Source organism: Ovis aries, chromosome 23 (assembly GCF_016772045.2).
Source record: "Ovis aries strain OAR_USU_Benz2616 breed Rambouillet chromosome 23, ARS-UI_Ramb_v3.0, whole genome shotgun sequence".
Classification (NCBI taxonomy): domain Eukaryota; kingdom Metazoa; phylum Chordata; class Mammalia; order Artiodactyla; family Bovidae; genus Ovis; species Ovis aries.
In genome coordinates this window covers 33,454,648-33,480,091 of record NC_056076.1, presented here as the reverse complement: position 1 = coordinate 33,480,091, position 25,444 = coordinate 33,454,648, and the positions used below count along the sequence as shown (strand labels likewise).

General features: G+C 44.8%; 2 protein-coding genes across 3 annotated transcripts in view; one reads left to right on the top strand and one right to left on the bottom strand.

Annotated features, from left to right (window-relative positions):
• Positions 1 to 2,116: 2,116 nt before the first annotated feature.
• LOC114110450 (regulator of MON1-CCZ1 complex-like) lies at positions 2,117 to 24,941 on the top strand (the record flags this gene model as incomplete). Its single annotated transcript, XM_042239359.1, is given in 16 exon segments — positions 2,117 to 2,209; positions 6,210 to 6,350; positions 6,643 to 6,746; positions 8,205 to 8,294; positions 8,386 to 8,491; positions 9,188 to 9,293; positions 11,173 to 11,223; positions 11,470 to 11,523; positions 12,170 to 12,298; positions 12,772 to 12,878; positions 22,351 to 22,470; positions 22,959 to 23,036; positions 23,339 to 23,443; positions 23,675 to 23,743; positions 23,827 to 24,052; positions 24,775 to 24,941. Coding segments are annotated over 16 exon segments (1,659 nt in total), but the record flags the coding sequence as incomplete, so codon positions are not given.
• The window catches only part of NPC1 (NPC intracellular cholesterol transporter 1), a 43,771-nt gene continuing 42,965 nt past the window's right edge, over positions 24,639 to 25,444 (bottom strand). For both annotated transcript variants that reach the window (XM_015103629.3, XM_042239568.1), the window contains exon 25: positions 24,639 to 25,444. In XM_015103629.3, the coding sequence (XP_014959115.3) occupies positions 25,362 to 25,444 (83 nt within the window). In that variant the 3' untranslated portion in view covers positions 24,639 to 25,361.

Genomic DNA, 25,444 nt, shown 5'->3' with positions numbered 1-25,444 from the left:
CAGCAGGCCTCTGATCTTGCTTCTAACCTGCCTGGAGACTGTCCTGACTACGAGTGGCTGCCTGCTGTGACTGTAAAACTAGCAGTACCATAGATAAGATAGGAGAGGAATCCTAAGATTGTTGAGTCCCTGGAGGGGGGCTGGCTAACCAAGCCCCAGGCTTAACAACATTCTAAGTTTTATGCATTAACATGAGATCAGAGCTGGAGTTTGCTCACAGATTGATGATGGTATCAGTTTGCCGTCCTGGGGTTATAAACGGGGACCCTGAACTATAATATTTGAGGTCTCACCCATGGAGTGTAAGTGATGCCTGGGATCTTTCCTGTCAGGCGAGTGTATGCGCCTCGGTTTTGTCTCATCAAAACGAGGATTTGGAGCGACGGACATTAAAGCCCTTGGTGCATCACAGCTCTCAGGTCTGGGACAAACCGTGTTATAGCTCTTAGACAAATCAGTGTTACAGCTCTATTTTATTTAGAAGATAGCAGGAGAACCCATCCTCGAAGCGTGAGGGCATGCCAACCCAAAGATGCGAAGAGAAGACAGTGGAGGAGCGGGCCAGCGAACGGGAGAGGGAGAGAGAGAGAGAGAGAGAGAGAGAGAGAGAGAGAGAGAAAGAGAGAGAGAGAGCCCTTTGGCTCCTCTTTGTATATGTTTCTTCCTCCCCCTGGGCCCGCCCTATGAAAACTGGGCTAGCCAGGAATGCTGTTTGTTCTACCTGAGGTCCTCACTCAGGTCCTCAGACCTTCCTTTGTTCTATATTTGCGGGCCTTTCCCTTCCTTGTCTTTTAGCCACCGCCCATTTTGGACTCCTGTTTCCTATTCTAACTACCTAACTTTTTCCCAGTTAGGTCTCCAGATGGGCTGTGACACAGGACTTCTCAACACTGTTTGAGTCTGAATGTTAGTCAAAATCCAATTTGGTGATATTTCCTCTGCTGTTTCGATTTCTCTTGTCTTTTAATGTTAGTATATTGAGAGTAACCTAGATAATTCTCTAGTAAATATTCATTTCACTTCAGTTTTGGAGAAGGAAATGGCAACCTATTCCAGTATCCTTGCCTGGATAATCTCGTGGACAGAGGAGCTTGGTGGGCTGCAGTCCATAGGGTCACAAAGACTCAGGCATGACCGAGTGACTAACACTTACTACTGACTCACTTACTCAGTTCAGTTCAGTCACTCAGTCATGTCTGACTCTTTGGGGCCCCATGGACTGCAGGTCACCAGGCCTCCCTGTCCTTCACCAACTCCCAGAGTTCACTCATAGTCTTGTCCATCGAGACTGCTGGTAAAGTGGTTTGTCTTTGCACATGTTTGTAATGGTTTTGCTACTTGGGGATCCACCTGGGTTCCTCAGATTTCCCAGGTGGCTCAGAGGTAAAGAACCTGCCTGCAAAGTAGGAGATGCAGGGTTGACCCCTGGGTCGGAAAGATCCCCTGGAGGGGGAAAGGGCAAACCACTCCAGTATTCTTGCCTGGAGAATCCCATGAACAGAGGAGTCTGGCAGTCCATGGGGTTGCAAAGATCGGACACGACTGAGTGACTAGTACTTCTGATGGGTTCTCAGCAAAGAGGGGCCCATCTGCGGACACCTTAGCCCCTGGCAGACCCGGTTGCTCTGTGCAGCAGAGCCTGGTCCTGGCCTGGCTGCCCTGAGGCTCCCAGCGTGGCTCTTCACCAGGTGACACAGGGCAGGGCTCAGGATCTTCAACCCCACGTTGGGTAAGCGCCACAGAAAATCTTTAGGCCTTAAGACCCTTATACCACTAGCTTTAATGATGTGTTTGACTCAGCATATCAGCTGTCCTTTGATTTCTAAAGGTAGAGGTTGGTATCAGAGTGCTGGGCACTTACCTTCCTGCCAAACTCAGTCCTTTCCCCATCCTGTTGACAAGAAGGATTCACATTCAGGTGCTTCAGTGAGGTGTTTCAGGTGGATATCTGGGAACACTGTATTTAACAGAAAGTATGATTTGTTCATAAGTAATCACATCTTGGTAACTTTTATCAAAGAGCGATATAAACAGCAAGGTACTTTAAACTTTTGAAAAAAATTACAGATTCATTTCTTTATTATTATTAATTTAAAAAAAATCTTTCTGCAATTCTTTTCAGACCAAAAATGCCAACATACTAGGATTCTGCTGGACCAGTTCTACTGAAATTGTCTTCATCACAGATCAAGGAATCGAATTTTACCAGGTATTATATTTATTACTTGGCTTTCTTGGCGGCTCAGTGGTAGAGAATCCACCTGCCAATACAGGAGACACAGGTTCAATCTCTGGGTCAGGAAGATCCCCAGGAGAAGGAAATGGCAACCCACTCCAGTATTCTTGTCTGGAAAATCCCATGGACAGAGGAGCCTGGTGGGCTACAGTCTAGAGAGTCACAAAAAAGTCAGATAGGACTTAGCAAACAACCAAGAACAAATGTTTATTACTTACCTGTTCCAGAGAAAGGTTTGTGATCATGTTTTAGCAGCTTTTTGAATTCACTTGGGTTTTTCTTTTTTTCCTGATTACAAGTAATACATATTTTTTTGTAAAACATTCAGATGTTACCTTTACTTTATATGGAAGGTAAGAAGTAACCATTATGAACTAATTTGGTGCCTGTTCCTCCACTTGGTTCGTACACTTAGAAATATGGTTATATTGTGTAAGCTTTGGGGACTGGCTCTTTTTTTTTTGCATAGGGATATTTCTTAGACATCCTACCATAGCTTATTCTGACTGGTATTCAGGTGTGCAGATGTGCTACAGTTTTACCAACTCTTGTTCATGAACATCTCTTTGTTTCCCAGTGATTACAAACAATTCTGTAGTGAGTTCAAGCAGTGAATGAGCTTGTAAAGGTTGCCTTATATTCTTAGATGACACAATTCTTGGAAGGGAAATTATAATCTAGGTATGAATACCTAAAAAGCTAAACAGGGACTTTCCTGGTGGTCTAGTAATTAAGACTCCTTGCTTCCAATGGGTGGTATGTGTTGGGTGGGGCTGTCGAAGGTTCTGTCCCTGATCAGGTAACTAAGATCCCACATGCCATGCAACAAGGCCAAAAAATAAATTGGAAGTAAGAATGAAATTAAGAATAAGAGGTAAAAACCTGAACAGATACTGGTAAATTTCTTCCAGAAGTTGCATTCTCACTAGCAATATAGGAATCTCCATTTTCCACACCATTGGCAGAGCTAGATATCATAAATCTGTAGACATTTGCCAATCTTGAGAGGTGGAAAGGCATTTTAATTTCCATGTTTCATTAGGAGGGTGCTAAGCATTTTTGTGTATTGTACATTTGCGTTTCCTGTCTTATGAATTGCCTTTCCATCTTAAAAAGAATATTTTTTTTAACTTTTTAAAAAATATATTATTATTTTATTTATTTTTATTTTTTGGCTGTGCCACGCGGGATTTTAGTTCCCCTACTAAGAATTGAACCCTTGCCTGCTGCATTGGAAGCTTTAACTCCTGGGCTGCCAGGGAAGTCCCAGATTTTTTTTTAAACTGTGATAAAAAGCACATAACATGAAACCTACCGTCTTAACCATTAAGTGTATAATTCATTAGCGTGAAGTATTTTCATGTTGTAGTGAAAACGAGCTCCAGAACTTTCATCTTGTAAAACTGAAGCTCAGTACCTATTGAACAACAACTTCCCATTTCCCCTTTCCCAGCCTGTGGTAAGCATAGGTTTCCTTTCTGCTTCTATGAATTTGCTGCTTTAAGGTCCTCTACCTCCTATAAATGGGATCGTGCACTGTTTGTCTTTTTCTGGCCGTCCTGTCTCACTTAGCATAATGTCCTCAAGGTTCATCCATGTTACAGCATGCATCAGAATTCCCTTCCTTTGCAAGCCTGAAAAATATTCCATTGAATACATACACCACATTCCGTTTGTCCATTTATCTACCAACAGACACTGGCATTGCTTCCAGTTTTTGGTAATTGTGAATGATGCTGCTATTAACACAAGTGTGTGAGTATCTCTTTGAGACCCTGCTTTCAGTTCTTTTGGGTATATAACCCCCAAATGGGATTGTTGGGTCACATAATAATTCTGTTTTTAATTTTTGAGGCATTTCCACATTGCAGTTACGCCATTTGACATTCCCAGCAATGGTGCACAAAGGTTCCAGTTTCTCTATCTCACCACTAACAGTTGTTGTTTTCTGTTTTATCCATAGCAGTCATCCTGCTGGGTGTCAGATGGTATCTCATTGTGGTTTTGATTTGCATTTCTCTGATTGGTGATGGTGTACACCTTGTTCATGGCTTGTTGGCTTTTTGTTCGTGCTCTGGATGGTGTCTATTCCTCTTTTTTTAAAAAAATAATATTTATTTAATTTATCTTTGGCCGTGCTGGGTTTTTGTTGCTGCTCAAGGGCTTTCTCTAATTGCAGTGAGCAGGGGCTACTCTTCATTGCGGTGCTGGGGCTTCACATTACAGTAGCTTCTCGTGGAACACAGGCTGTAGGGCAGGTTTCAACAGTTGTAGCCCATGGGCTTAGTTGCTCCACAACTCATGGAGTCTTCCCGGACCAGGGATTGAATCCCTGTTCCCTCCCTGCATTGGCAGGCAGATTCTTAGCCACTGTGTCACCAGGGAAGTCCCCTCTGTTTTTAAATTGGATTATTTTCTTTTTGTTGAGTTGTAGGAAGTGTTTGTATAGTTTGAATACTAACCCTTTATCAGATGATTTGCAAATACTTTCTCCTGTTCTGTAGGTTGCCTTTTCACTCTGTTGTTTACATTGGACTTTATCTTTTAATAACTAGCTTACTGACGTAGTAATGCATCTTATGTTACCGGGACATAATTGACCAGAGTGTTTCAATATTAACTTACATAACAAATTGCTGGCCACAGGCCTTAGTTTCTGCAAAAATCCCCTGGTCAGTAATGTATTAATATGTTCCAGCTGCCTGATCTATTGAGAAAGCTCCTGAAATCTCTCAAGTGGAGCCAAAGTGGAGAGGGTTAGAATTCTTTCAGGTGTTAAGTTTGTTGTCCCAACGAAACCAGTGTAATTTAATTTAGAATGTATGAATGGAGGAGGCACACCTGTGTAACACAGGATGCTGTGAATGCCGTGGAACTTTGCTGTAGGTCGGTTATCAGTACCTCAGTGACCAGCAGAAAGGAAAGCTACCTGAATCCCATATGCACAGAAATAGAATTTTGTGCCTGAGACTAGCAAGGAAAGGATTGTGGCTTTACAGAAGGGTTCCTGGGGCAGTCATTTAAAAGTATCTTTCTGTTCTCAGAAGTAGAAGAGTATACATTCAGGACATCTAGGTGGTTTTAAGATCTTCAAGAAATAAGAAAGAAAGAAAGGGGACTCTGACACATGTTTATTTTATTGTCCCTGGATCATCGAGAAACCCATGCCCCCAACGCTGACTTCCAAGTCAGTTCTTCAGGGCAGTGTTCTGGGAGCATTAACATCATCTTTGGGCTCTATTCAGCACTCCTTAATGCATCAGGAGATTCTGAGTATATTTTAAATGTGCTATTATGATAAAATAGTTACTCGGTTTGCACATGGAGTCTCATGAACACGTCTGTTAGAAGAAGGATACCCCCTCACCCCCAGCCTCAGATTGAGCGGGAGACCAGGAGGAAGGCCGATTCTGCAGGCAGGGCGGTGGCTGATTTGGTGCATGTGGCTCCAGGGCATCGGTTTGTGTTGCTGGATCCATGACAACCAAGGATGCTGATGCTCCCCACTCTTGGGAGGATGGTGCCTGGGAGTGTGGGGGCTTGGGTGGCCCTGGAGTGAGGTGGTCTGCCTGGGTTGTCACAGGTTCCTTTGCCCCTTGGAGCCTTATTTTCCCCCCTCAAATCAGCCTAATGATGCCCAGCCCTTGGGGGCAGGGAAAGAATAAATGAGCTAAGATTTGGAAGTGTTAATAAGCACAGGGCTGGAAGAATGGTAGCTGTAATAAATAAAAATGATTTTTTTCTACTTAACTACTAACTTCTGCTTTTTATGATTTTCTTGGTATACTATGTCAGTTTTCAGGTATTTTCTTCTTTATTATTTTGGCCGTACCTGGAGGCATGCAGGATCCTGACCAGGAATCAAACCCGCATTCCCTGCAGCAGAAGCACAGAGTCCTAACCACTGGACCACCAGGGAATTTCCCATTTGCTGTTTTCAAATGAAGCTTCTGTTTCTTGAACTTTGTGTCAGGTGTTACCAGAGAAGCGGAATCTGAAGCTGCTGAAGAGCCACAACATCAATGTGAACTGGTACACGTACTGTCCCGAGGGCTCCGTGGTTCTGCTCTCCACCACAGTGCTTGGAAATGTGCTGCAGCCCTTCTACTTCCGGGTAAGGGTCAGCCTCCCTTTAAAAAAGTCCTCTGACCTTGTTCCTCTAACAGCCTAACTGATCCTGTAACTTCAAAGGGGCAAGTTCCTCCAACAAGAGCCTCGCCCCTTCTGACCACTAGAGGGCATCCCATACCATCCCATCTCCATCAAAAATGGGTCCTAAGCCTGGAACCCTGAAAAGGAGGGGAAGACTCAGTGCATGTGTATCCTCAGTGCTGTGATGTGGGGAGGGCTGGAACATCAGAAGGGCTTAATAAGCTTCTGCAAAAACTTTTTTCTCCCCCAAACAGGCTGGCACCATGTCGAAGCTGCCCAAGTTTGAGATTGAATTACCAGCTGCCCCAAAGTCGACTAAACTGAGCCTCTCGGAGAGAGACATTGCCATGGCAACAATGTATGTCTGTCCTTTGGGAGACTTCTTCCTCATAATTGTTTTCAGTGCTGTCATGATAGGAGGTTGTTGTAAGCACACCAGGGCTGCCCTGGCTCCCGTAGCCTCGGAACACAAGAGAAGGACCCCCCTTCTCCACTTCCGGGTCTTATGAATGTAGAAAGCTCCTCATCTTCCAGACATTCTTTTCTGATTTGATTGACTTTGTGATCTTACAGAAGATTTTTTCACCACATTAGACTGATAAAATGAGACCATTGAGCCACTTTCTCGGTTTCAGAAATTGTTTTTTAGTTCTGAGTTGAAGCTTATCAAAGCTTATTTTACATAAAATATATCATACTTATTCTAAAGAAAAACATAGTTTACATTTTTTATTTAACAGATGTAGACCTAAATTATTTGTGTAGGACGGTTTATTTTCATTTGGAAATGTAGATAGCTCAATTTAAAAACTTTATTATGAAAATATCAAACACAGAAATAAAACTGATTCAGAGAATCTCCTATATATCCAAATTCAGCAAATATCAACACTTTGCTTCCAAATTACTTCTGATTCTTCTATGGCCTAAAACGGGTTTCCAAATGGCAAAATATTTTTAGCACTTAGAGTGCTCTTTTTTTCTTTTTAAGGAAATCTGAGGCATGATGGTGTAGAAAAAGATAAAATGAGAAGTCTTTGCAAAAGGAGACCCTTCCCTCTGTCTCTTCCTTGTCCCTGAGGCAGGCCCCAGCACAGTGTGAACTCCTGGAACAAAAACCTGCCTACAGGAACTGGTCACAGCAACACTTACCAGATGATGCTTAAAAATGCAAAGTGATTATCCTTTCCTATGATTAAGGAATGTATTCATTTTACAAAACTGGGAAATGGGACAGAAAGTGAGAAGAAAAATGGACTTGGCATATTACCCTGGGCTTCCCAGGTGGCACTAGTGGTAAAGACTCCCTCTGTCAATGCACGAGACTCAGGTTCAATCCCTGGGTTGGAAGATCCCCTGGAGGAAGAAATGACAACCCAGTCCACTATTCTTGTCTAGGAAATCCCATGGACAAAGGAAGCTGGTGGGCTACAGTCCATGGGGTCACAAAGAGTCGGACATGAATGAGCACATGAGCACAGATAGCATATTACTCAAGGACGACTATTAACAACCTGTACTTCTTTCCAGTGGTTTTGGACATGCTGCATAAGTTTGTAGGTTTTTTTTTTTTTTTAATACTGTGATCAAGTTCTATTTAGTTTTGCATCCCCCCTTTTTTCACTTGGATTTCTTTTCTTTAAGGTAACTGCACTTTCTTTGTAAATGTTTCTGTTGGCTGCAGAATATCTCATGCAGAATATCTGATGAAGTGGTTATCTTGTAATTCACTTACCTATGGCCTGATAACTCAGCATTTAGAATGGGAGGATGTCAGATGACCAGCATGACCTACGTCTCCTTGTTCTCTGATCAGATATGGCCAGCTGTACGTTCTCGTCCTGAGGCATCATTCTCAGACCTCCAACAGTGCTGGAGCAGAGGTGGTCCTGTATCACCTCCCATGGTACGATTAATGCTGTCTTCCCTCTTCTCCAGTTTTAAAATATGAACCACATCTTGTTGACCTATTTTGTGACCTTTCTCTTGTCTTACAGAGAAGGTGCCTGTAAAAAGATGCACATATTGAAGTTAAACCGGACGGGGAAGTTTGCCCTAAACGTGGTGGACAACCTGGTCGTGGTTCATCATCAGGACACAGAGGTATGAGCGTAGGGGCATGGCCCGCTCCAAGGAGCTGTGAAAATGACAAAACATTCTGCAAAAGACTAGAACGTGCTCTTTATGCTCAAAATCCTGGTCTTCCAGGTAGAAATGGGTTTGGTCTTCTAGATGGTGTAGGAAAACCCTACCAGTTGATTAGGAGAATTAAATACTGTTTCAGAAAATAACACACATGAGATCGAACTTGGGAATAGTCATTTGGTTGAGTCACCTGAGCCAGGAACTCCTGCCGAGCCACTGTGTTGCGTTAGCACCTGAGACCCTTTGTGAGTGTAAATGGTGGTGGTTTTGAGGCCTTGTGGCTCCGGAGAAAGAACTAGAATGCCCATCAGCTGGGTGTCCGGTGGGAAACAAGCCACTTCCCTCCTGGAGGCTGGTGACACCCGTGTGGTTAACTAATCAAGATGTTGCAAGTTGAAGTGAAAAGGCTGTGTTCCCATCACTGGAGCCCTTCAGAGGCAGCAAGTCATAGACGTGGGGATCCATGTGAGAGCTGGCGGAGAGCTGTGATGTCGCAGCAGAGTCCTCCTCAGATAGGCACCAGCATGCAGGGGTTGATCGCAGACACGAGGCTCCTTCAGCGGATCTGAACAGAAGACGTGAGGTCCCGAGAGGGCGGGTGGAGCTGCGCGGTCTGTTGGGCTGATACCACGCAGTTGTCTTTCTGCCCGCCAGACGTCGGTGATATTTGATATCAGGCTGAGGGGGGAATTCGATGGCTCTGTTACTGTGCGTCACCCGGTGCTCCCAGCTCGATCCATCCAGCCCTATCAGATCCCCGCAGCAGGTACGAGGGAGTGGCCGTGTGTGGGTGGAAGGGGGAGCAGGTCCAGGGCTTCCCACATCTGTTCACTTTCCCAGGGCTGCTTCTGTCTGTTTTTTCTAATGTCACTACTGAATCTTGGGCTTCCCTGGTGGCTCAGATAATAAAGAATCTGCCTGCAACGCAGGAGATGCAAATTCAGTCTCTGGATTGGGAACATCCCCTGGAGAAGAAAATGGCACCCACTCCAGTATTCTTGCCTGGAGAGTTCCATGGACAGAGGAGCCTGGCGGGCGACAGACAGTCTTTGGGGTCTCAGAGTCGGTCACGACTGAGCAACTAACACTACTGCGTCTATAAGTTACATTGTGTTCTCCTGAAAAACATTTTATAAGTGACATGAATCTCCCTTTGAAGAAAACAGAATGATTCTTTTCTCTGAGCTTTACAATGGAGCATTGTGATTACCCATTGAAGCTCAAAGAGTTTTTAATGTTGAGTAAGATGTTGACATTTCTGTTTGTCTCTGCTCGGTAACCCTGCGGTTAAGTTTGGCTATTTATGGCTGTTATTTATCCTGGGATCACTTCTCCTTATTGTTCTTAAGTTCTGTGTGACTGTGATGACAATGACTGTTGTCTTCCCTTGACTGGTGGTCATGGGAAGAGTTAAGGCTGTAGTTGTGAGGTTATTCTGAACCCATCCTCCGACCCGAAGAGGTGGCAGTGAGAAGTCAGAGGAGAGAGAAGGTCAGGATGTCAGAAAAGGGGAAACGCCATTTCGTTCCTTTTGGTTTTCCTCAGTGTGACTGACTTCAGGGCAGAACTCAAACCACGTTCTTTTTCAAGGAGATGGGAGTCTGGAGCAGGTTGGTTGTAGTTGCCACGTATAAACCAGAGTCACAAGTGCACATGTGGAACTCCGGGAGGAGCGTTTTCTTAAAGGAACCCTTGTCAGATAGCTTTGGGTTGGCCTAACCCACTGACAGGACATCCGAGTACCTGTCACGAGAAGAATCAGGTCAGGCTGTCGCTGACAGTTTAGCCAGAGCACTGCCTCGTGCCTGCACTCTGGGACTTGCAGGATCAGCCAGCTGAGCAGAGTTTGAGAACAAGCTACAGTTGACCCTTGAACAGTGAGGGTTAATCTGCATATAACTGATGGTCAGCCCTCCATACCCATCGGTCTGCACGGGCAGACTCAGCCACCCACGGGCTGTGCAGTCCTGTGGTTCCTACTGTTGAGAAATACCTCTGTGTAAGTGGGCCCGTGGAGTTCACACCCGCCTTGAGGGTCGGCTGTAGTTCTCACATCTGATTAGGTCTCAGCTTCTCTGTTCTTTCCAGCTTCTTCCTTTTCCCAGGGTAGTTGAAAGATGTCAGCACTTAGAGTAGATGGTGTCAGATGAATGGCTAGTATCTGCGACTGCTTACTCAGCATGAAAATAAATGCTGGTAATTGGAGCAAGAACAACTCTAAACATTCCAGCCCCATCCACTAATGGGGTGGGGGGGGTGGTGGGTGGTTGGAGTCTGTGCAAAATTAGCATCATTTCTAACCAGCTGATTAAAACCTATCTTCCAATCTGAGATCACCCAGGTGACTTTTTCAGTTCTTTCTTGCGCACGTGTGTAAAACAGCAAGACAGTGCTGTGAAAGAAACTTCAACCTGTTTACCGCTTCTTTCAAGACTTCTTCCTTTAAGACTTCTTCATGGATTGTTCTCGACTTCCCTCTTCGTCCTGATCGGTGTTATCAGTGGGACGTGCCAACTCACTTCCTCCTTACTTAACTGTAGTCGAATGAACAAGCACTGAAGCCTTTAGAAAGTATTAAGTGTTGTACTGGTAGCACTTTCTGTTGGGTTACTTAGCCCTTACACACGTGTCTTCTGTGTTTGTTGGTCCGGCTCCTGTGACCAGCCAGTCCCCCGTCCCATGTAAACTCTGTATCTTTTCCAAAGGCCTTGGCCGCGCCGGGGAGGGAAGCTGTCACTTCTCCTTACACAGGGGTCTAAGGGTGGTCCAAGACCCCGGGTCTGGTGAATCGCGTCATGGAAATCACCCATGGTGTTTCCCTCTCATAGAGGGCCGGGCCTCCATGGGGGCCTCAGTGAGGGGTGGGAAGGATGCTCATGGGACCTGGGTTGCCTCCTGTCCTCCTCTCCTGGGGTAGTGTTTCCTATAACATGTGGATTCTTCATCGTGGATCGTCTTCCAGCCCGACATCATCATCAGCGCGAGTCAAGGTGGGTCTGGGGTGCGGGTGGGGTTGTCCTGTTAGAAAGACGAGCTTGTGGAGGGTCTCCTGTCCGTCTCGAGGGCACCAGCTCGGTGCTGGCCCTGGGGAGAAAGGGCTGACTCGGACATTTGCAGTGAAGCCTTTAATTCTCTCCCGGAGCCCCGCTGAGAAAGACTGTGCCCACTGCCCAGCAGTGAGGCTGTTGGGAGGTTCGAGGACAGGTGTTGCCCGGGGCTGGGAGGATGGTGGGTTCCAGGGCTCCTTTGGGAGCTTCAGGAATTGCCTTTGTCTAACAAGTCAGAGCAGAAGAGGAGCCCAGGACCAGAGTCTGTGCCTGGGCTGCCACCTGCTCTCCCATCAGCACTGAAGGGGAGGAGGTGCCTATCTTCAGTGGATTCTCCGGGCGTGTGCAGGGAGGGTTCCTCTGTGAGGAATCGCCAACATGCAGAGGTCGTTGGCTGCAGCCCCACTGTGGTGTGGGTGTCCTGAGCGTCGCAGCCTGGGCTGTGTTGTGAGCGCAGCCCCTGGCTCAGCTCTGCAGCATCACCTCCCCCGCCACCCCCGGACCCTGGCCGCCGGGAAGGTGGAGGCAAGCAGCTCTGGGGCCACTGCTTTGATTTGCAGCCAGGGTTCAGCATGCCGCCTCTCCACAGGTTACCTCTGCAACCTCCAGGTGAAACTGCAGCCCATAGTGAACCTCTTGCCGGATAAAGGCAGGCTCATGGACTTCCTCCTGCAGAGGAAGGAGTGCAAGATGGTCATCCTATCTGTGTGCTCGCAGAGTGAGTAGGGGTGGGGTGGCTTCAGCCTCTCTGTCTGATTCCTGACACGGCCTGCACACCCACCGCAAGGTGGGCCACACTCTTCTCCTGTCTGCAGCCTGTGGGCTCAGTGACGGGGGCATCATTTAACCCCCTGGAAAGGCTGCTTGGTATAAAAGTGATTTATTCCTGTAAGACATATTTTGGGTAGGAGAGACTAAAAAACAGACCTAAACCTGGGCACACGGAGGGTAGAGGCTGCCTCTCCCCAGCTGGAAAAGAAACCTTTTTCTGAGTCTAAGTCACTCACAACGTTGTGTCTGTTAATACTCTGAGACTCTCCTGACGCCCTCTGTTAGTATCCAGCAAGGGCTGGTGACCGCCCTCAGGGCCCCCAGCCCCTAAACTGTGTCATGTGTCCTGGTGACCCTCGGAGACGAGTCCTTTCTCTTCTAGCGTGTCGGCTGACCGCTGTGAACCTTCATTCTTTCCAGTGTTGACAGAGTCAGACAGAGCGTCGTTGCCCGTGATAGCCACCATCTTTGACAAACTCAACCAGGAGTATAAGAAGTACCCGGACGCTGAGCAGAGTTACACAATGGTAAGTTGCATGTACACCTTACATACAAGGTGGGACACTCCACCCCACCCCACCCTGGGTATATTTTCAACGTAATTATAAGCAAGATTCTCATAGATTGATAACACTGAGGTTTGCCCTGTGCCAGAGGGCATGGTGGATGTTTACAGGGAGCGTAAACTTAGAGTCCCCGTGTCCCCTGAGCTCAGAGGCTGGCTGTCACTTAATGGCTTCCTCTTCATTTGTTGTTTTTAATCTGTGTTTGGTCTTACACATGTGTAGATCCTTGGTCTCCCTTTACGTAACAGATGAGAAAATCAGTCTCAGTTTGCATTATTTTATGTCTTTCTGCCAAGCCAGAGTCTAGACTTTGGTGAATCAGTATGTAAATCATTTTGCCACATCTTTCTTTCGTTTTAGGATGGAAAAGCTATAAAAATAAGACTTACCCTGTCATTCAGTCAAGCTCCTTTTAGGATCCTGAGGATTCAGTATTAGCACTGCGCTTTTCCTGGAGTAGGTTCAGGTGTTTGTTGGACTTCCCTGGTGGTCCAGCGGTGAAGACTCCACGCTCCCAGCACTTCCACTGCTAGGGGCGTGGTGCGGGACCAGTTGGGGAACTGGTCTGGGGACTTAAGATCTCGCATGCCCCTGTGGCCAAAAAACAAACAAACAAAAATGTTGAGTGTCTGTTGTGAAGGGTAGGCTTCTCAGGGTCTGCTATACTGTTTCAGAAGTGTGTCTTCTGAAGCTAGAAGAAAGTTCAGGACAAGTGGAATGAATTATTTGCCTTCATGAACCTGAGTGGTCCGAAGGTTAAAAATGGCAGTAGTTTTATTTTTTATTTTTTAAAATTTTACTTTATTTTACTTTGTAATACTATATTGGTTTTGCCATACATCAACATGAATCCACCATGGGTGTTCATGAGTTCCCAATCCTGAACCCCCCTCCCACCTCCCTCCCCATATCATCTCTCTGGGTCATCCCAGTGCACCAGCCCCAAGCATCCTTTATCCTGCATCAAAACTAGACTGGAGATTTGTTTCTTACATGATATTATACATGTTTCAATGCCATTCTCCCAAATCATCCCACCCTCTCCCTCTCCCACAGAGTCCAAAAGTCTGTTCTATACATCTGTGTCTCTTTTGCTGTCTCGCATACAGGGTTATCGTTACCATCTTTCTAAATTCCATATATATGTGTTAGTATACTGTATTGGTGTTTTTCTTTCTGGCTTACTTCCCTCTGTATAATCAGCTCCAGTTTCATCCACCTCATTAGAACTGATTCAAATGTATTCTTTTTAATGGCTGAGCAATACTCCATTGTGTATATGTACCGCAGCTTTCTTATCCATTCATCTGCTGATGGACATCTAGGTTGCTTCCATGTCCTGGCTATTATAAACAGTGCTGCGATGAACATTGGGGTGCACTTGTCTCTTTCAATTCTGGTTTATTCAGTGTATATGCCCAGCAGTGGGATTGCTGGGTCATAAGGCAGTTCTATTTCCAGTTTTTTTTAAGGAATCTCCACAGTGTTCTCCATGGTGGCTGTACTAGTTTGCTTTCCCACCAACAGTATAAGAGGGTTCCCTTTTCTCCACACCCTCTCCAGCATTTATTGCTTGTAGACTTTTGGATCACAGCCATTCTGACTGGTGTGAAGTGGTACCTCATTGTGGTCTTGATTTGCATTTCTCTGATAATAAGTGATGTTGAGTATCTTTTCATATGTTTGTTAGCCATCTGTATGTCTTCTTTGGAGAAATGTCTATTTAGTTCTTTGGCCCATTTTTTGATTGGGTCGTTTATTTTTCTGGAATTGAGCTGTAGGAGTTGGTTGTATATTTTTGAGATTAGTTCTTTGCCAGTTGCTTCATTTGCTATTATTTTCTCCCATTCCAAAGGCTATCTTTTCACCTTGCTTATAGTTTCCTTTGTTGTGCAGAAGCTTTTAATTTTAATTAGGTCCCATTTGTTTATTTTTGCTTTTATTTCCAGTATTCTGGAAGGTGGGTCATAGAGGATCCTGCTGTGATTTATGTCGGAGAGTGTTTTGCCTATATTCTCCTCTAGGAGTTTTGTAGTTTCTGGTCTTACATTTAGACCTTTAATCCATTTTGAGTTTATTTTTGTGTATGGTGTTAGAAAGTGTTCTGGTTTCATTCTTTTACAAGTGGTTGACCAGTTTTCCCAGCACCAGTTGTTAAAGAGATTGTCTTTAATCCATTGTATATTCTTGCCTCCTTGGTCGAAGATAAGGTGTCCATAGGTGTGTGGATTCATCTCTGGGCTTTCTATTTTGTTCCATTGATCTATATTTCTGTCTTTGTGCCAGTACCATACTGTCTTGATGACTGTGGCTTTGTCGTAGAGCCTGAAGTCAGGCAGGTTGATTCCTCCAGTTCCATTCTTCTTTCTCAAGATTGCTTTTGCTATTCGAGTTTTTTTGTATTTCCATACAAATTGTGAAATTATTTGTTCTAGCTCTGTGAAAAATACTGTTGGTAGCTTGATAGGGATTGCATTGAATCTGTAGATTGCTTTGGGTAATATACTCATTTTCATGATATTGATTCTTCTGATCCATGAACATGGTATATTTCTCCATTAGTGTCCTCTTTGATTTCTTTCACCAGTGTTTTATAGTTTTCTATATATAGGTCTTTTGTTTCTTTAGGCAGATATATTCCTAAGTATTTTATTCTTTTCATTGCAATGGTGAATGGAATTGTTTCTTTAATTTCTTTTTCTACTTTCTCATTATTAGCGTATAGGAATGCAAGGGATTTCTGTGTGTTGATTTTATATCCTGCAACTTTACTATATTCATTGATTAGCTCTAGTAGATTTCTGGTGGAGTCTTTAGGGTTTTCTATGTAGAGGATCATGTTATCTGCAAAGAGTGAGAATTTTACTTCTTATTTTCCAATTTGGATTCCTATTATTTATTTTTCTGCTCTGATTGCTGTGGCCAAAACTTTCAGAACTATGTTGAATAGCAGTGGTGAAAGTGGGCACCCTTGTCTTGTTCCTGACTTTAGGGGAAATGCTTTCAATTTTTCACCATTGAGGATAATGTTTGCTGTGGGTTTGTCATATATAGCTTTTATTATGTTGAGGCATGTTCCTTCTATTCCTGCTTTCTGGAGAGTTTTTATCATAAATGGATGTTGAATTTTGTCAAAGGCTTTCTCTGCATCTATTGAGATAATCATATGGCTTTTATTTTTCAATCTGTTAATGTGGTGTATTAGGTTGATTGATTTGCGGATATTGAAGAATCCTTGCATCCCTGGGATAAAGCTCACTTGGTCATGATGTATGATCTTTTGAATGTGTTATTGGATTCTGATTGCTAGAACTTTGTTAAGGCTTTTTGCATCTATGTTCATCAGTGATATTGGCCTGTAGTTTTCTCTTTTTGTGGCATCTTTGTCAGGTTTTGGTATTAGGGTGATGGTGGCCTTATAGAATGAGTTTGGAAGTTTCCCTTCCTCTGCAATTTTCTGGAAGAGTTTGAGTAGGATAGGTGTTAGTTCTTCTCTAAATTTTTGGTAGAATTCAGCTGTGAATCCGTCTGGACCTGGGCTTTTGTTTGCTGGAAGATTTCCGATTAGAGTTTCAATTTCCGTGCTTGTGATGGGTCTGTTAAGATTTTCTATTTCTTCCTGGTTCAGTTTTGGAAAGTTGTGCTTTTCTAAGAATTTGTCCATTTCTTCCACGTTGTCCATTTTATTGGCATATAATTCCTGAGAGTAGTCTCTTATGATCCTTTGTATTTCTGTGTTGTCTGTTGTGATCTCTCCATTTTCATTTCTAATTTTATTGATTTGATTTTTCTCCCTTTGTTTTTTGATGAGTCTGGCTAATGGTTTGTCAATTTTATTTATCCTTTCAAAGAACCAGCTTTTGGCTTTGTTGATTTTTGCTATGGTCTCTTTTGTTTCTTTTGCATTTATTTCTGCCCTGATTTTTAAGATTTCTTTCTTTCTACTAACCCTGGGGTTCTTCATTTCTTCCTTTTCTAGTTTCTTTAGGTGTAGAGTTAGGTTATTTATTTGACCTTTTTCTTGTTTCTTGAGGTATGCCTGTATTGTTATGAACTTTCCCCTTAGCACTGGCTTTTATAGTGTCCCACAGGTATTGGGTTGTTATGCTTTAATTTTCATTCGTTTCTATGCATATTTTGATTTCTCTTTTGATTTCTTCTGTGATTTGTTGGTTACTGAGGAGCGTGTTGTTCAGCCTTCATATGTTGGAATTTTAAATTTTTTTCTCCTGTAATTGAGATCTAATCTTACTGCATTATGGTCGGAAAAGATGCTTGGAATGATTTCCATTTTTTAAATTTTATCAAGGCTAGATTTATGGCCCAGGATGTGATCTATCCTGGAGAAGGTTCCGTGAGCACATGAGAAAAAGGTGAAATTCATTGTTTTGGGGTAAAATGTCCTATAGAGATCAATTAGGTCTAACTGGGCTATTGTATCATTTAAAGTTTGTGTTTCCTTGTTAATTTTCTGTTTAGTTGATCTATCCATAGGTGTGAGTGGGGTATTAAAGTCTCCCACTATTATTGTGTTATTGTTCATTTCCCCTTTCATACTTGTTAGCATTTGTCTTACATATTGCAGTGCTCCTATCTTGGGTGCATATATATTTATAATTGTTATATCTTCCTCTTGCATTGATCCTTTGATCATTATGTAGTGTCCTTCTTTGTCTCTTTTCACAGCCTTTGTTTTAAAGTCTATTTTATCGGATATGACTACTGCTACTCCTGCTTTCTTTTGGTCTCTATTTGCATGGAATATCTTTTTCCAGCCTTTCACTTTCAGTCTGTATGTGTCCCTTGTTTTGAGGTGGGTCTCTTGTAGACAACATCTATAGGGGTCTTGTTTTTGTATCCATTCAGCCAGTCTTTCTCTTTTGATTGGGGCATTCAACCCATTTACATTTAAGGTAATTACTGATAAGGATGATCCCGTTGCCATTTAGTTTATTGTTTGGGGTTTGGGTTTATCAACCCTTTTTGTGTTTCCTGTCTAGAGAATACCCTTTAGCATTTGTTGCAGAGCTGGTTTGATGGTGCTGAATTCTGTCAGCTTTTGCTTGTCTGTAAAGCTTTTGATTTCTCCTTCATATTTGAATGAGATCCTTGCTGGGTACAGTAATCTGGGCTGTAGGTTATTTTCTTTCATTACTTTCAGTATGTCTTGCCATTCCCTCCTGGCCTAAAGAGTTTCTATCGAAAGATCAGCTGTTATCCTGATGGGAATCCCCTTGTGTGTTATTTGTTGTTTTTCCCTTGCTGCTTTTGATAGTTGCTCTTTGTGTTTGATATTTGTTAATTTGATTAATATGTGTCTTGGGGTGTTTTACCTTGGGTTTATCCTGTTTGGGACTCTCTGGGTTTCTTGGACTTGGGTGATTATTTCCTTCCCCATTTTAGGAAAGTTTTCAACTATTATCTCCTCAAGGATTTTCTCATGGTCTTTCTTTTTGTCTTCTTCTTCTGGGACTCCTATGATTCAAATGTTGGAGCATTTCATATTGTCCTGGAGGTCTCTGAGATTGTCCTCATTTCTTTTAATTCATTTTTATTTTTTCCTCTGTGATTCATTTATTTCTACCATTCTATCTTCTATGTCACTAATCCTATCTTCTGCCTCCGTTATTCTACTATTTGTTGCCTCCAGAGCGTTTCTGATCTCATTTATTGCATTATTCATTATATATTGACTCTTTTAAATTTCTTCTAGGTCCTTGTTAAACCTTTCTTGCATCTTCTCAATCCTTGTCTCCCGGCTATTTATCTGTGAATTCATTTTGTTTTCAAGATTTTGGATCATTTTCACTATCATTATTCGGAATTCTTTATCAGGTAGATTCTCCATCTCCTTCTCTTTTGTTTGGTTTGGTGGGCATTTATCCTGTTCCTTTACCTGCTGGATATTCCTCTGTCTCTTCATCTTGTTTATATTGCTGCGTTTGGGGTGGCCTTTCTGAATTCTGGCAGTTTGTGGAGTTCTCTTTATTATGGAGTTTCCTTGCTGTGGGTGGGGTTGTATCAGTGGCTTGTTAAGGTTTCTTGGTTAGGGAAGCTTGTGTCAGTGTTCTGGTGGGTGGAGCTGGATTTCTTCTCTCTGGAGTGCAATGAAGTGTCCAGTAATGTGTTATGAGATGTCAATGGTTTTGGAGTAACTTTGAGCTGCCTGTATATTGAAGCTCAGGGCTGTGTTCCTGTGTTGCTGGAGAATTTGCATGGTATGTCTTGCTCTGGAGCTTGTTGGCCCTTGGGTGGTGCTTGGTTTCAATGTAGGTATGGAGGTGTCTGATGGGCTTCTATCAATTAATGTTCCCTGGAGTCAGGAGTTGTCTGATGTTCTCAGGAATTGGACTTAAGCCTCCCGCTTCTGGTTTTCAGTTTTTAGTCTCAAAACTTCTCCTTCTATACCACACCGTTGATAAAACATCTAGGTTAAAGATGACAAGTTTCTCCACATTGAGGGACACCCAGAGAGGTTCACAGAGCTACATGGAGATGAGAAGAGGGAGGGGGGAGTTAGAGGTGACCCGAATGCGATGAGGTGGAATCAAAAGAAGAGAGAGGAAGCTAGCCAGTAATCACTTCCTTGTGGGCGCTCCACAGTCTGGACCGCTCAGAGATGTTCACGGAGTTATACAGAGAAGAGGAGAGGGAGGAAGTAGACAGAGGTGGCCAGGAGGATAAAAGAGGGGAATGAAAAGGAGAGAGACAGATTCAGCAAGTAATCAGTTCTCTAAGTGTTCTCCACCATCTGGAACACACAGAGATTCACAGAGTTGGGTAGAGAAGAGAAGGGGGAGGGAGGAGACAGAGGCGACATGGTGGAGATAAAGGAGAGTCCAAAGGAGGAGACAGAGCAGTCAAGCCAGTAATCTCACTCTCATGTAAAAATGGGTACTGAAGATTGGGATTTTGAAGGTACAAAGTTGATAACAAATACCAAAAAGCAAAGATTAAAAATCTAGAGGTTGGATTTTCAAAAATACAATATTAAAGAAGAGAAGGAAAAAAGCCACAAGAATTATTGAAAAAAAAATATGCAGTTTGCTTTAAAAATAGGGTCTTTTTTTTAAAGTAACCGTAGGTTATAAATATGAAAATTTAAGGAGAAATAGAGGACTTAAAAGTTAAAAACTGTTTAAAAAAAAATAAGAAGAAAAAACAACCAGGAAAAAAAAAAAAAGAACGATTGTAAAAATAGTAAAGATATATCTATGTCTTTTTCTGGTGTTGTTGCGGGCAGAGTGGGGTCAGTTCGTTTTTGGGTAGGTCCTTGGTCCAGCTTACATTTCTCAAGATCTATAGGCCTCTTCCTATGTAGTCGGTACTAACGACAGGGTTTTAATGTATTGCACCTGTCACTTCCAAGGCAGTTCCCTCTGTTTTAGCTTCTTCTGTTTGCTGGTCTCTTCAGTGTCCGATTTCCGCCCTGACACAAGGTAGGTGGTGGTGGACACTTTTTTTAGGCTCACTTGTTCAGTCGCGCTGTGGGGAGGGAGGGATGCTGCAAACAAATGACACTGGCGAGTGCTCACAGTGTCTCAGCCACACTGGGGCCTGCCCCTGCTGGCGGTGCACACAGCTCAGGCTCTAGGTTGCTCTGACGGGAAGCATCTGAGACCGGCCCTGGGCTGCACGCACCTCCCAGGTCTAAGCCGCTCAGGCTTAGGCACTCGGGTAGTCCTCAGAGGCGCAGACTCAGTTGGGCCTGCGTTTTGTGCCCTTCCCAGGTCTGAGTAGCTCAGGTGTTTGGTGAGCGTGGTCGCTGTGACTTATCGCCTCTCCCGTCACTGCTGCTCAGTTTTCTGATGTGTACAACTGGCGCCCCTTCTCAGGCAGATGAATACTGTCCAGAACCCGAAGAAGTCTTAGTTAGCAAAGAAGCCTGTTTGCAGTCTGGTAGATAATGTCTCTCTGGGGCTGCTATTGCTCCCTTCTGGCCCTTCTGGCTCTGGCTGCCTGTCACCGGAGGGGGAAGGTCTGTAGCTGGCTAATTCTGTTCTGTCCTGGTGGAGTCTTACGTTAGAGCTTTTTGCGTGGTAGCTATCCCACAGTCTGGTTTGGTAGCCCAAGTTAGTTCGCTCTGGTTACACTCGGGGCATTCGGCCCAATCCTTAAAATGCAACGGAGCCTGCACCTCCCTGCCCAGCCCCCAGTTGCTAGTGGCGGATGCAGGCATCTGTGCTGCTTCTCCCCTGGGGGAGTTACCGTTGGGCTCATCATCTGTGGGTTTTAATTATTTATTTATCCTCCCTGTTATGTTGCCCTCTGTGTTTCCAAGGCTCGCCACAGACTCGGCAGTGAGTGTTTCCTGGTGTTTGGAAACTTCTTTTTAAGACTCCATTCCCAGGACGGAGCTCCCTCCCTCTTTTGTCTCTTTGTCTTTTGTATTTTTTCCTACCTGTTTCCAAGACAACGAGTGCTTTTCTGGGTGCCTAATGTCCTCTGCCGGCATTCAGCAGTTGTATTGTGGAATTTACTCAGCGTTGAAATGTTCTTTCGATGAATTTGTGGGGGAGAAAGTGACCTCCCCGTCCTATTCCTTCGCCATCCTAGGAACACCCCTGCCAGTGGTTTTAAACAATAACAACCCCCCAGAACCCCTTCCCTTTAGCTTCTCAGGGATAACAGGGCTGAGGCGCAGTGTGCAGCCTTGTGTAGCCCTGTCCTCAGCCCAAGCCCTTCTGGAGTGGTCCTGTTCTTGGCACTGGTGTTCCAGGCAGAGGCGGCAGCAGGTCTGATCTCGGAGGGCAGTCTCTGTGAGCCCTGATGCTGCGGTGCTCCGACTTTGTAAACCTGTGGGAGTCAAGAGTGTGGTCTACCAACACCACCACTGGAGCATGTCGGGCTTCTGCCAATGCAGGTTCACAGGTGCCCCCTCGCAGAGTCAGCATTACAAACTGAGGTGAAGTCGCCAAGATCTCACAGGGCTTTCTTGCTCAGTGATATTTGGGGAGCCTTGCTTACTATTCAAAAAGCTACTGAGGGAATTCTCTGGCAACCCAGTGGTTAACACTGTGTTTGCAGCACCGAGGACCCGGGTTCAGTGATACTCATTGTAAGATATTTTTCACCCAGTGTAGGATCTGGGCTTCATAAAACAAAGAAAGAGTAGCCGTTTTAATTAGACAACAAATGCCAGATTGTTTGCAATTGACAATATTAGGGAGTTATTTTAAGAGCTTAAAAAAAGAATTCTCAATAAAACTACGTCTTAGGCTTTTTAGTTCCATCCAAAACACATCCATGTGTTTTCAGGATGATCAGCTCTGCCCTGCTAAACATCTTCTCCAGCTCTACTGCAGTTTTTCCACGTGCTACACTCTGCTCACGCCCAGGCTCACAGCATCTAGGAATTTGGTCTTTTTGGATTGACTGCAAACATGCCGTTACCCAGAAGACGACTGAGATCCTGTCTGTGGTTTGTGTGCAGGCCATGGAGGCGGGGCAGAGCCGGAGTGTCCCGCTGCTCAGGAGGCCGGTGCGCACCCAGGCCGTGGTCGACCAGTCGGACATGTACACCCATGTTCTGTCGGTGTTCACGGAGAAGAAGGTAGGGGAGGCTCGCCAGCCCCCTTTGGGCTTAGGATTCCCAAGGCAGTGATCGTACTTGAAGGGAATTGAGGAAAAAGAACTCAGGATGTGATCAGAGTAACCGAGCTCTCATGCAGTGAGGACTGAATGAACGCTCATCGTTTGGCCCCTAATACTCAAGCTTAAATATGATTACAGACCTGGGAGAGTCTGGAGGGTGGCTTAGTGGTAAAGAACCCGCCTGCCAGTGCAGGAGATGTCAGAGACGTGTTTGATCCCTGGGTCAGGAAGATCCCCTGGAGGAGGGCATGGCAACCCACTCCAGTATTCTTGGCTGGAGAATCCCATGGACAGAGAAGCCTGTGGACTACCATCCATGGGGTCACACGGAGTTGGACATGACTGAAGTGACCAAGTCCAGCACAGCACAGCCTAGTGGAACCCCAGAAGCCAGGAGGCAGATGAACAAGGAGTCACGTGTGTGTCTAACCATTCTCCTCTGTGCAGGAGACGCCGCACAAATTTGTGATCGCCGTGCTCATGGAGTACATCCGCTCCCTGAACCAGTTTCAGATCACAGTACAGGTACCTCTGTGGGCCCACGTTCCAGGGACAGGGAATCATTAGAGTAAAAGCAGCATCACTGTGTCAACTGAGGTGGCTCTCAATATCCCACAAGGGTCTGCACACCTGGCTCAGAGTGAGTCACCCCCTCACAGGACCCCGTGTTCTTCAGTGGGATGATCAGTGTCAGATGAGGGTTGGCTTCTTTCACCTGCACACAGACCCCCTCCTCTTAGTGATGGGAGCTCATGTAGAGCAACCGCGGGCCTCGGCACACGGCGTCTCTGGTCTGTAGCTGAGTGGCATGCCTGTCTGTGCCTCAGCATTACCTACACGAGCTGGTCATCAGGACACTCGTCCAGCACAGCCTCTTCTCCACGCTGCACCAGTTCCTGCAGTACCACGTCCTCAGCGACTCCAAGCCTTTGGTGAGTGCTGGCCGGCGGGACTTCCCTGGGGATCCAGTGGCTAAGACTTCACATTCCTAATGCAGGGGGCCCAGGTTCGATTCCTGGTGGAGTAACCAGACCCTGCTTGCCACAAGGAAGAGCTGGCATGTTGTAACTTAAGACCTGGCATAGTCAAATAAAAACAAGTATAAAAAATACTTTGATGTTCCAACATATGATGAATCCAATCTGAACGTGTATATCTTTCAGGCTTGTCTGCTGCTTTCCCTAGAAAGTTTTTATCCTCCTGCCCATCAGCTGTCTCTGGATATGCTGAAGGTAACTGATACAGCCAAGTTTCAAATCACACAGAAGGCTGTTCCTACTGCTTGCACTGACCCAGCTTTATACCTTGTTTCTAGCGACTTTCCACAGCAAATGATGAAATAGTAGAAGTTCTCCTTTCCAAACACCAAGTGTTAGCTGCCTTAAGGTTCATCCGGGGCATTGGTGGCCATGATAACATCTCTGCGCAGAAGTTTCTAGATGCTGCAAAGCAGACTGAAGACCACATGCTTTTCTACATGACATTCCGGTTTTTTGAACAGCGCAACCAGCGTCTGCGAGGGAACCCTAGTTTCACACCAGGTGAGAATACAGCTGCAAAGAAGATGTGGGGCACCCACATTCAGTACCAGATCACTGGTGGCTGGGGTGGGGCAAGAAGGCTTTTGGTTTGGAGAACTCTTGGGCTAATTCTTAAAGAAGAAAATTCTGTACCAGCCCGCATAAGCCTTAGACTGTTCACTGTAGTGAGAGTGGATTCAGGGTGCTGATGGAGTTGGGGTTCTGCTCTAGAACTTTCCCGGAGTGATGGAGTGGAGACAGTGTCATCTGGGCACAGCTGTCTGACATCTGGGCCTGGAATGGCCCTTTCTGAAGAATCAGGAACAAGACAGCCTCAGGGCTGTCAGTGGCCTGAGGCTTGTTAATGGTTCATTTTTAGGCAGGATGCATTGGCCAATCACTCTAATCTCCAAAGTTATGAAATCTAAAGCACCCTTTTCCTCAGGATGGGGGAAGCTGTGACTCCTTCAGGGCTTCCATTGTTTACAGATCTCCCCGCATCTCTACCGTCTCTCAGGGCAGACAGCGGGGTTGCTGGGGGTTGTCAAGGCACCAGCCAGTCCTGTGATGGCATGAGCTGTGTGAACAGAAAGGATGACTCAGAAGCTTAGGAAAACAAAGTATTTTATGAGAGAAAAATAAGTTAAAACCCAGTATCCACATCTAGGAGCCGCAAAGCATTCCCTTGTTTTCCTGCTTTTGTGCCTCGTCTTAACGGATTAAATCTGCATTTCCCTTTACAGGAGAACACTGTGAGGAACATGTTGCTTTTTTCAAACAAGTTTTTGGAGACCAAGCTCTAATGAGGCCTACAACATTCTGAGGTCACTTGCTAGTTTTATATATATATATATATAAAATGTGTACAAAGTTAATTTATTGCATTAATAAAGCTCTTTAACCTACAAAATGTTGTAATAAAGTATGTATCTACCACATCCTCAAATGTTACTAAAAATAAGGTGTAGAACTTGTGTGATGGCTTACTCCTGAAAAAGGAGAAACATTGCATTGATTGGCCTTTAGGAAGTGTCAGTGAGCAGATCGCAGGCTCCCTAGCGCCCCCTTTCTGGCTGCCCGAGAAACAGGCCTCATTCCTGGGGAACCGAAAGGTGCTCCAGCGCCCTGGGGCTGCCTTCAGGTTCAGTAATACTGCCTCCAGTCAGAGTCTGCATTCCTGAGTTTAAAAGCGCTCCAGCCAAAGCAACTGCTGTTAAGTAGCCTGATGCTTGCTCACGTCCAGGGTTCAACCGAGCCTTGACGACGCGGTTGCTGTCCAGTGGTAAACCAACTGACCCGCAGACACAGTCTCAAGTCCGTGAGGGGGCAGCTAGAAGTTGAGGAGCTGTTCTCGCTCTGTACCTCTATATCGCTGCTGCGTGGTCAGACTTTTGGCTTTATTTATTGACGGTC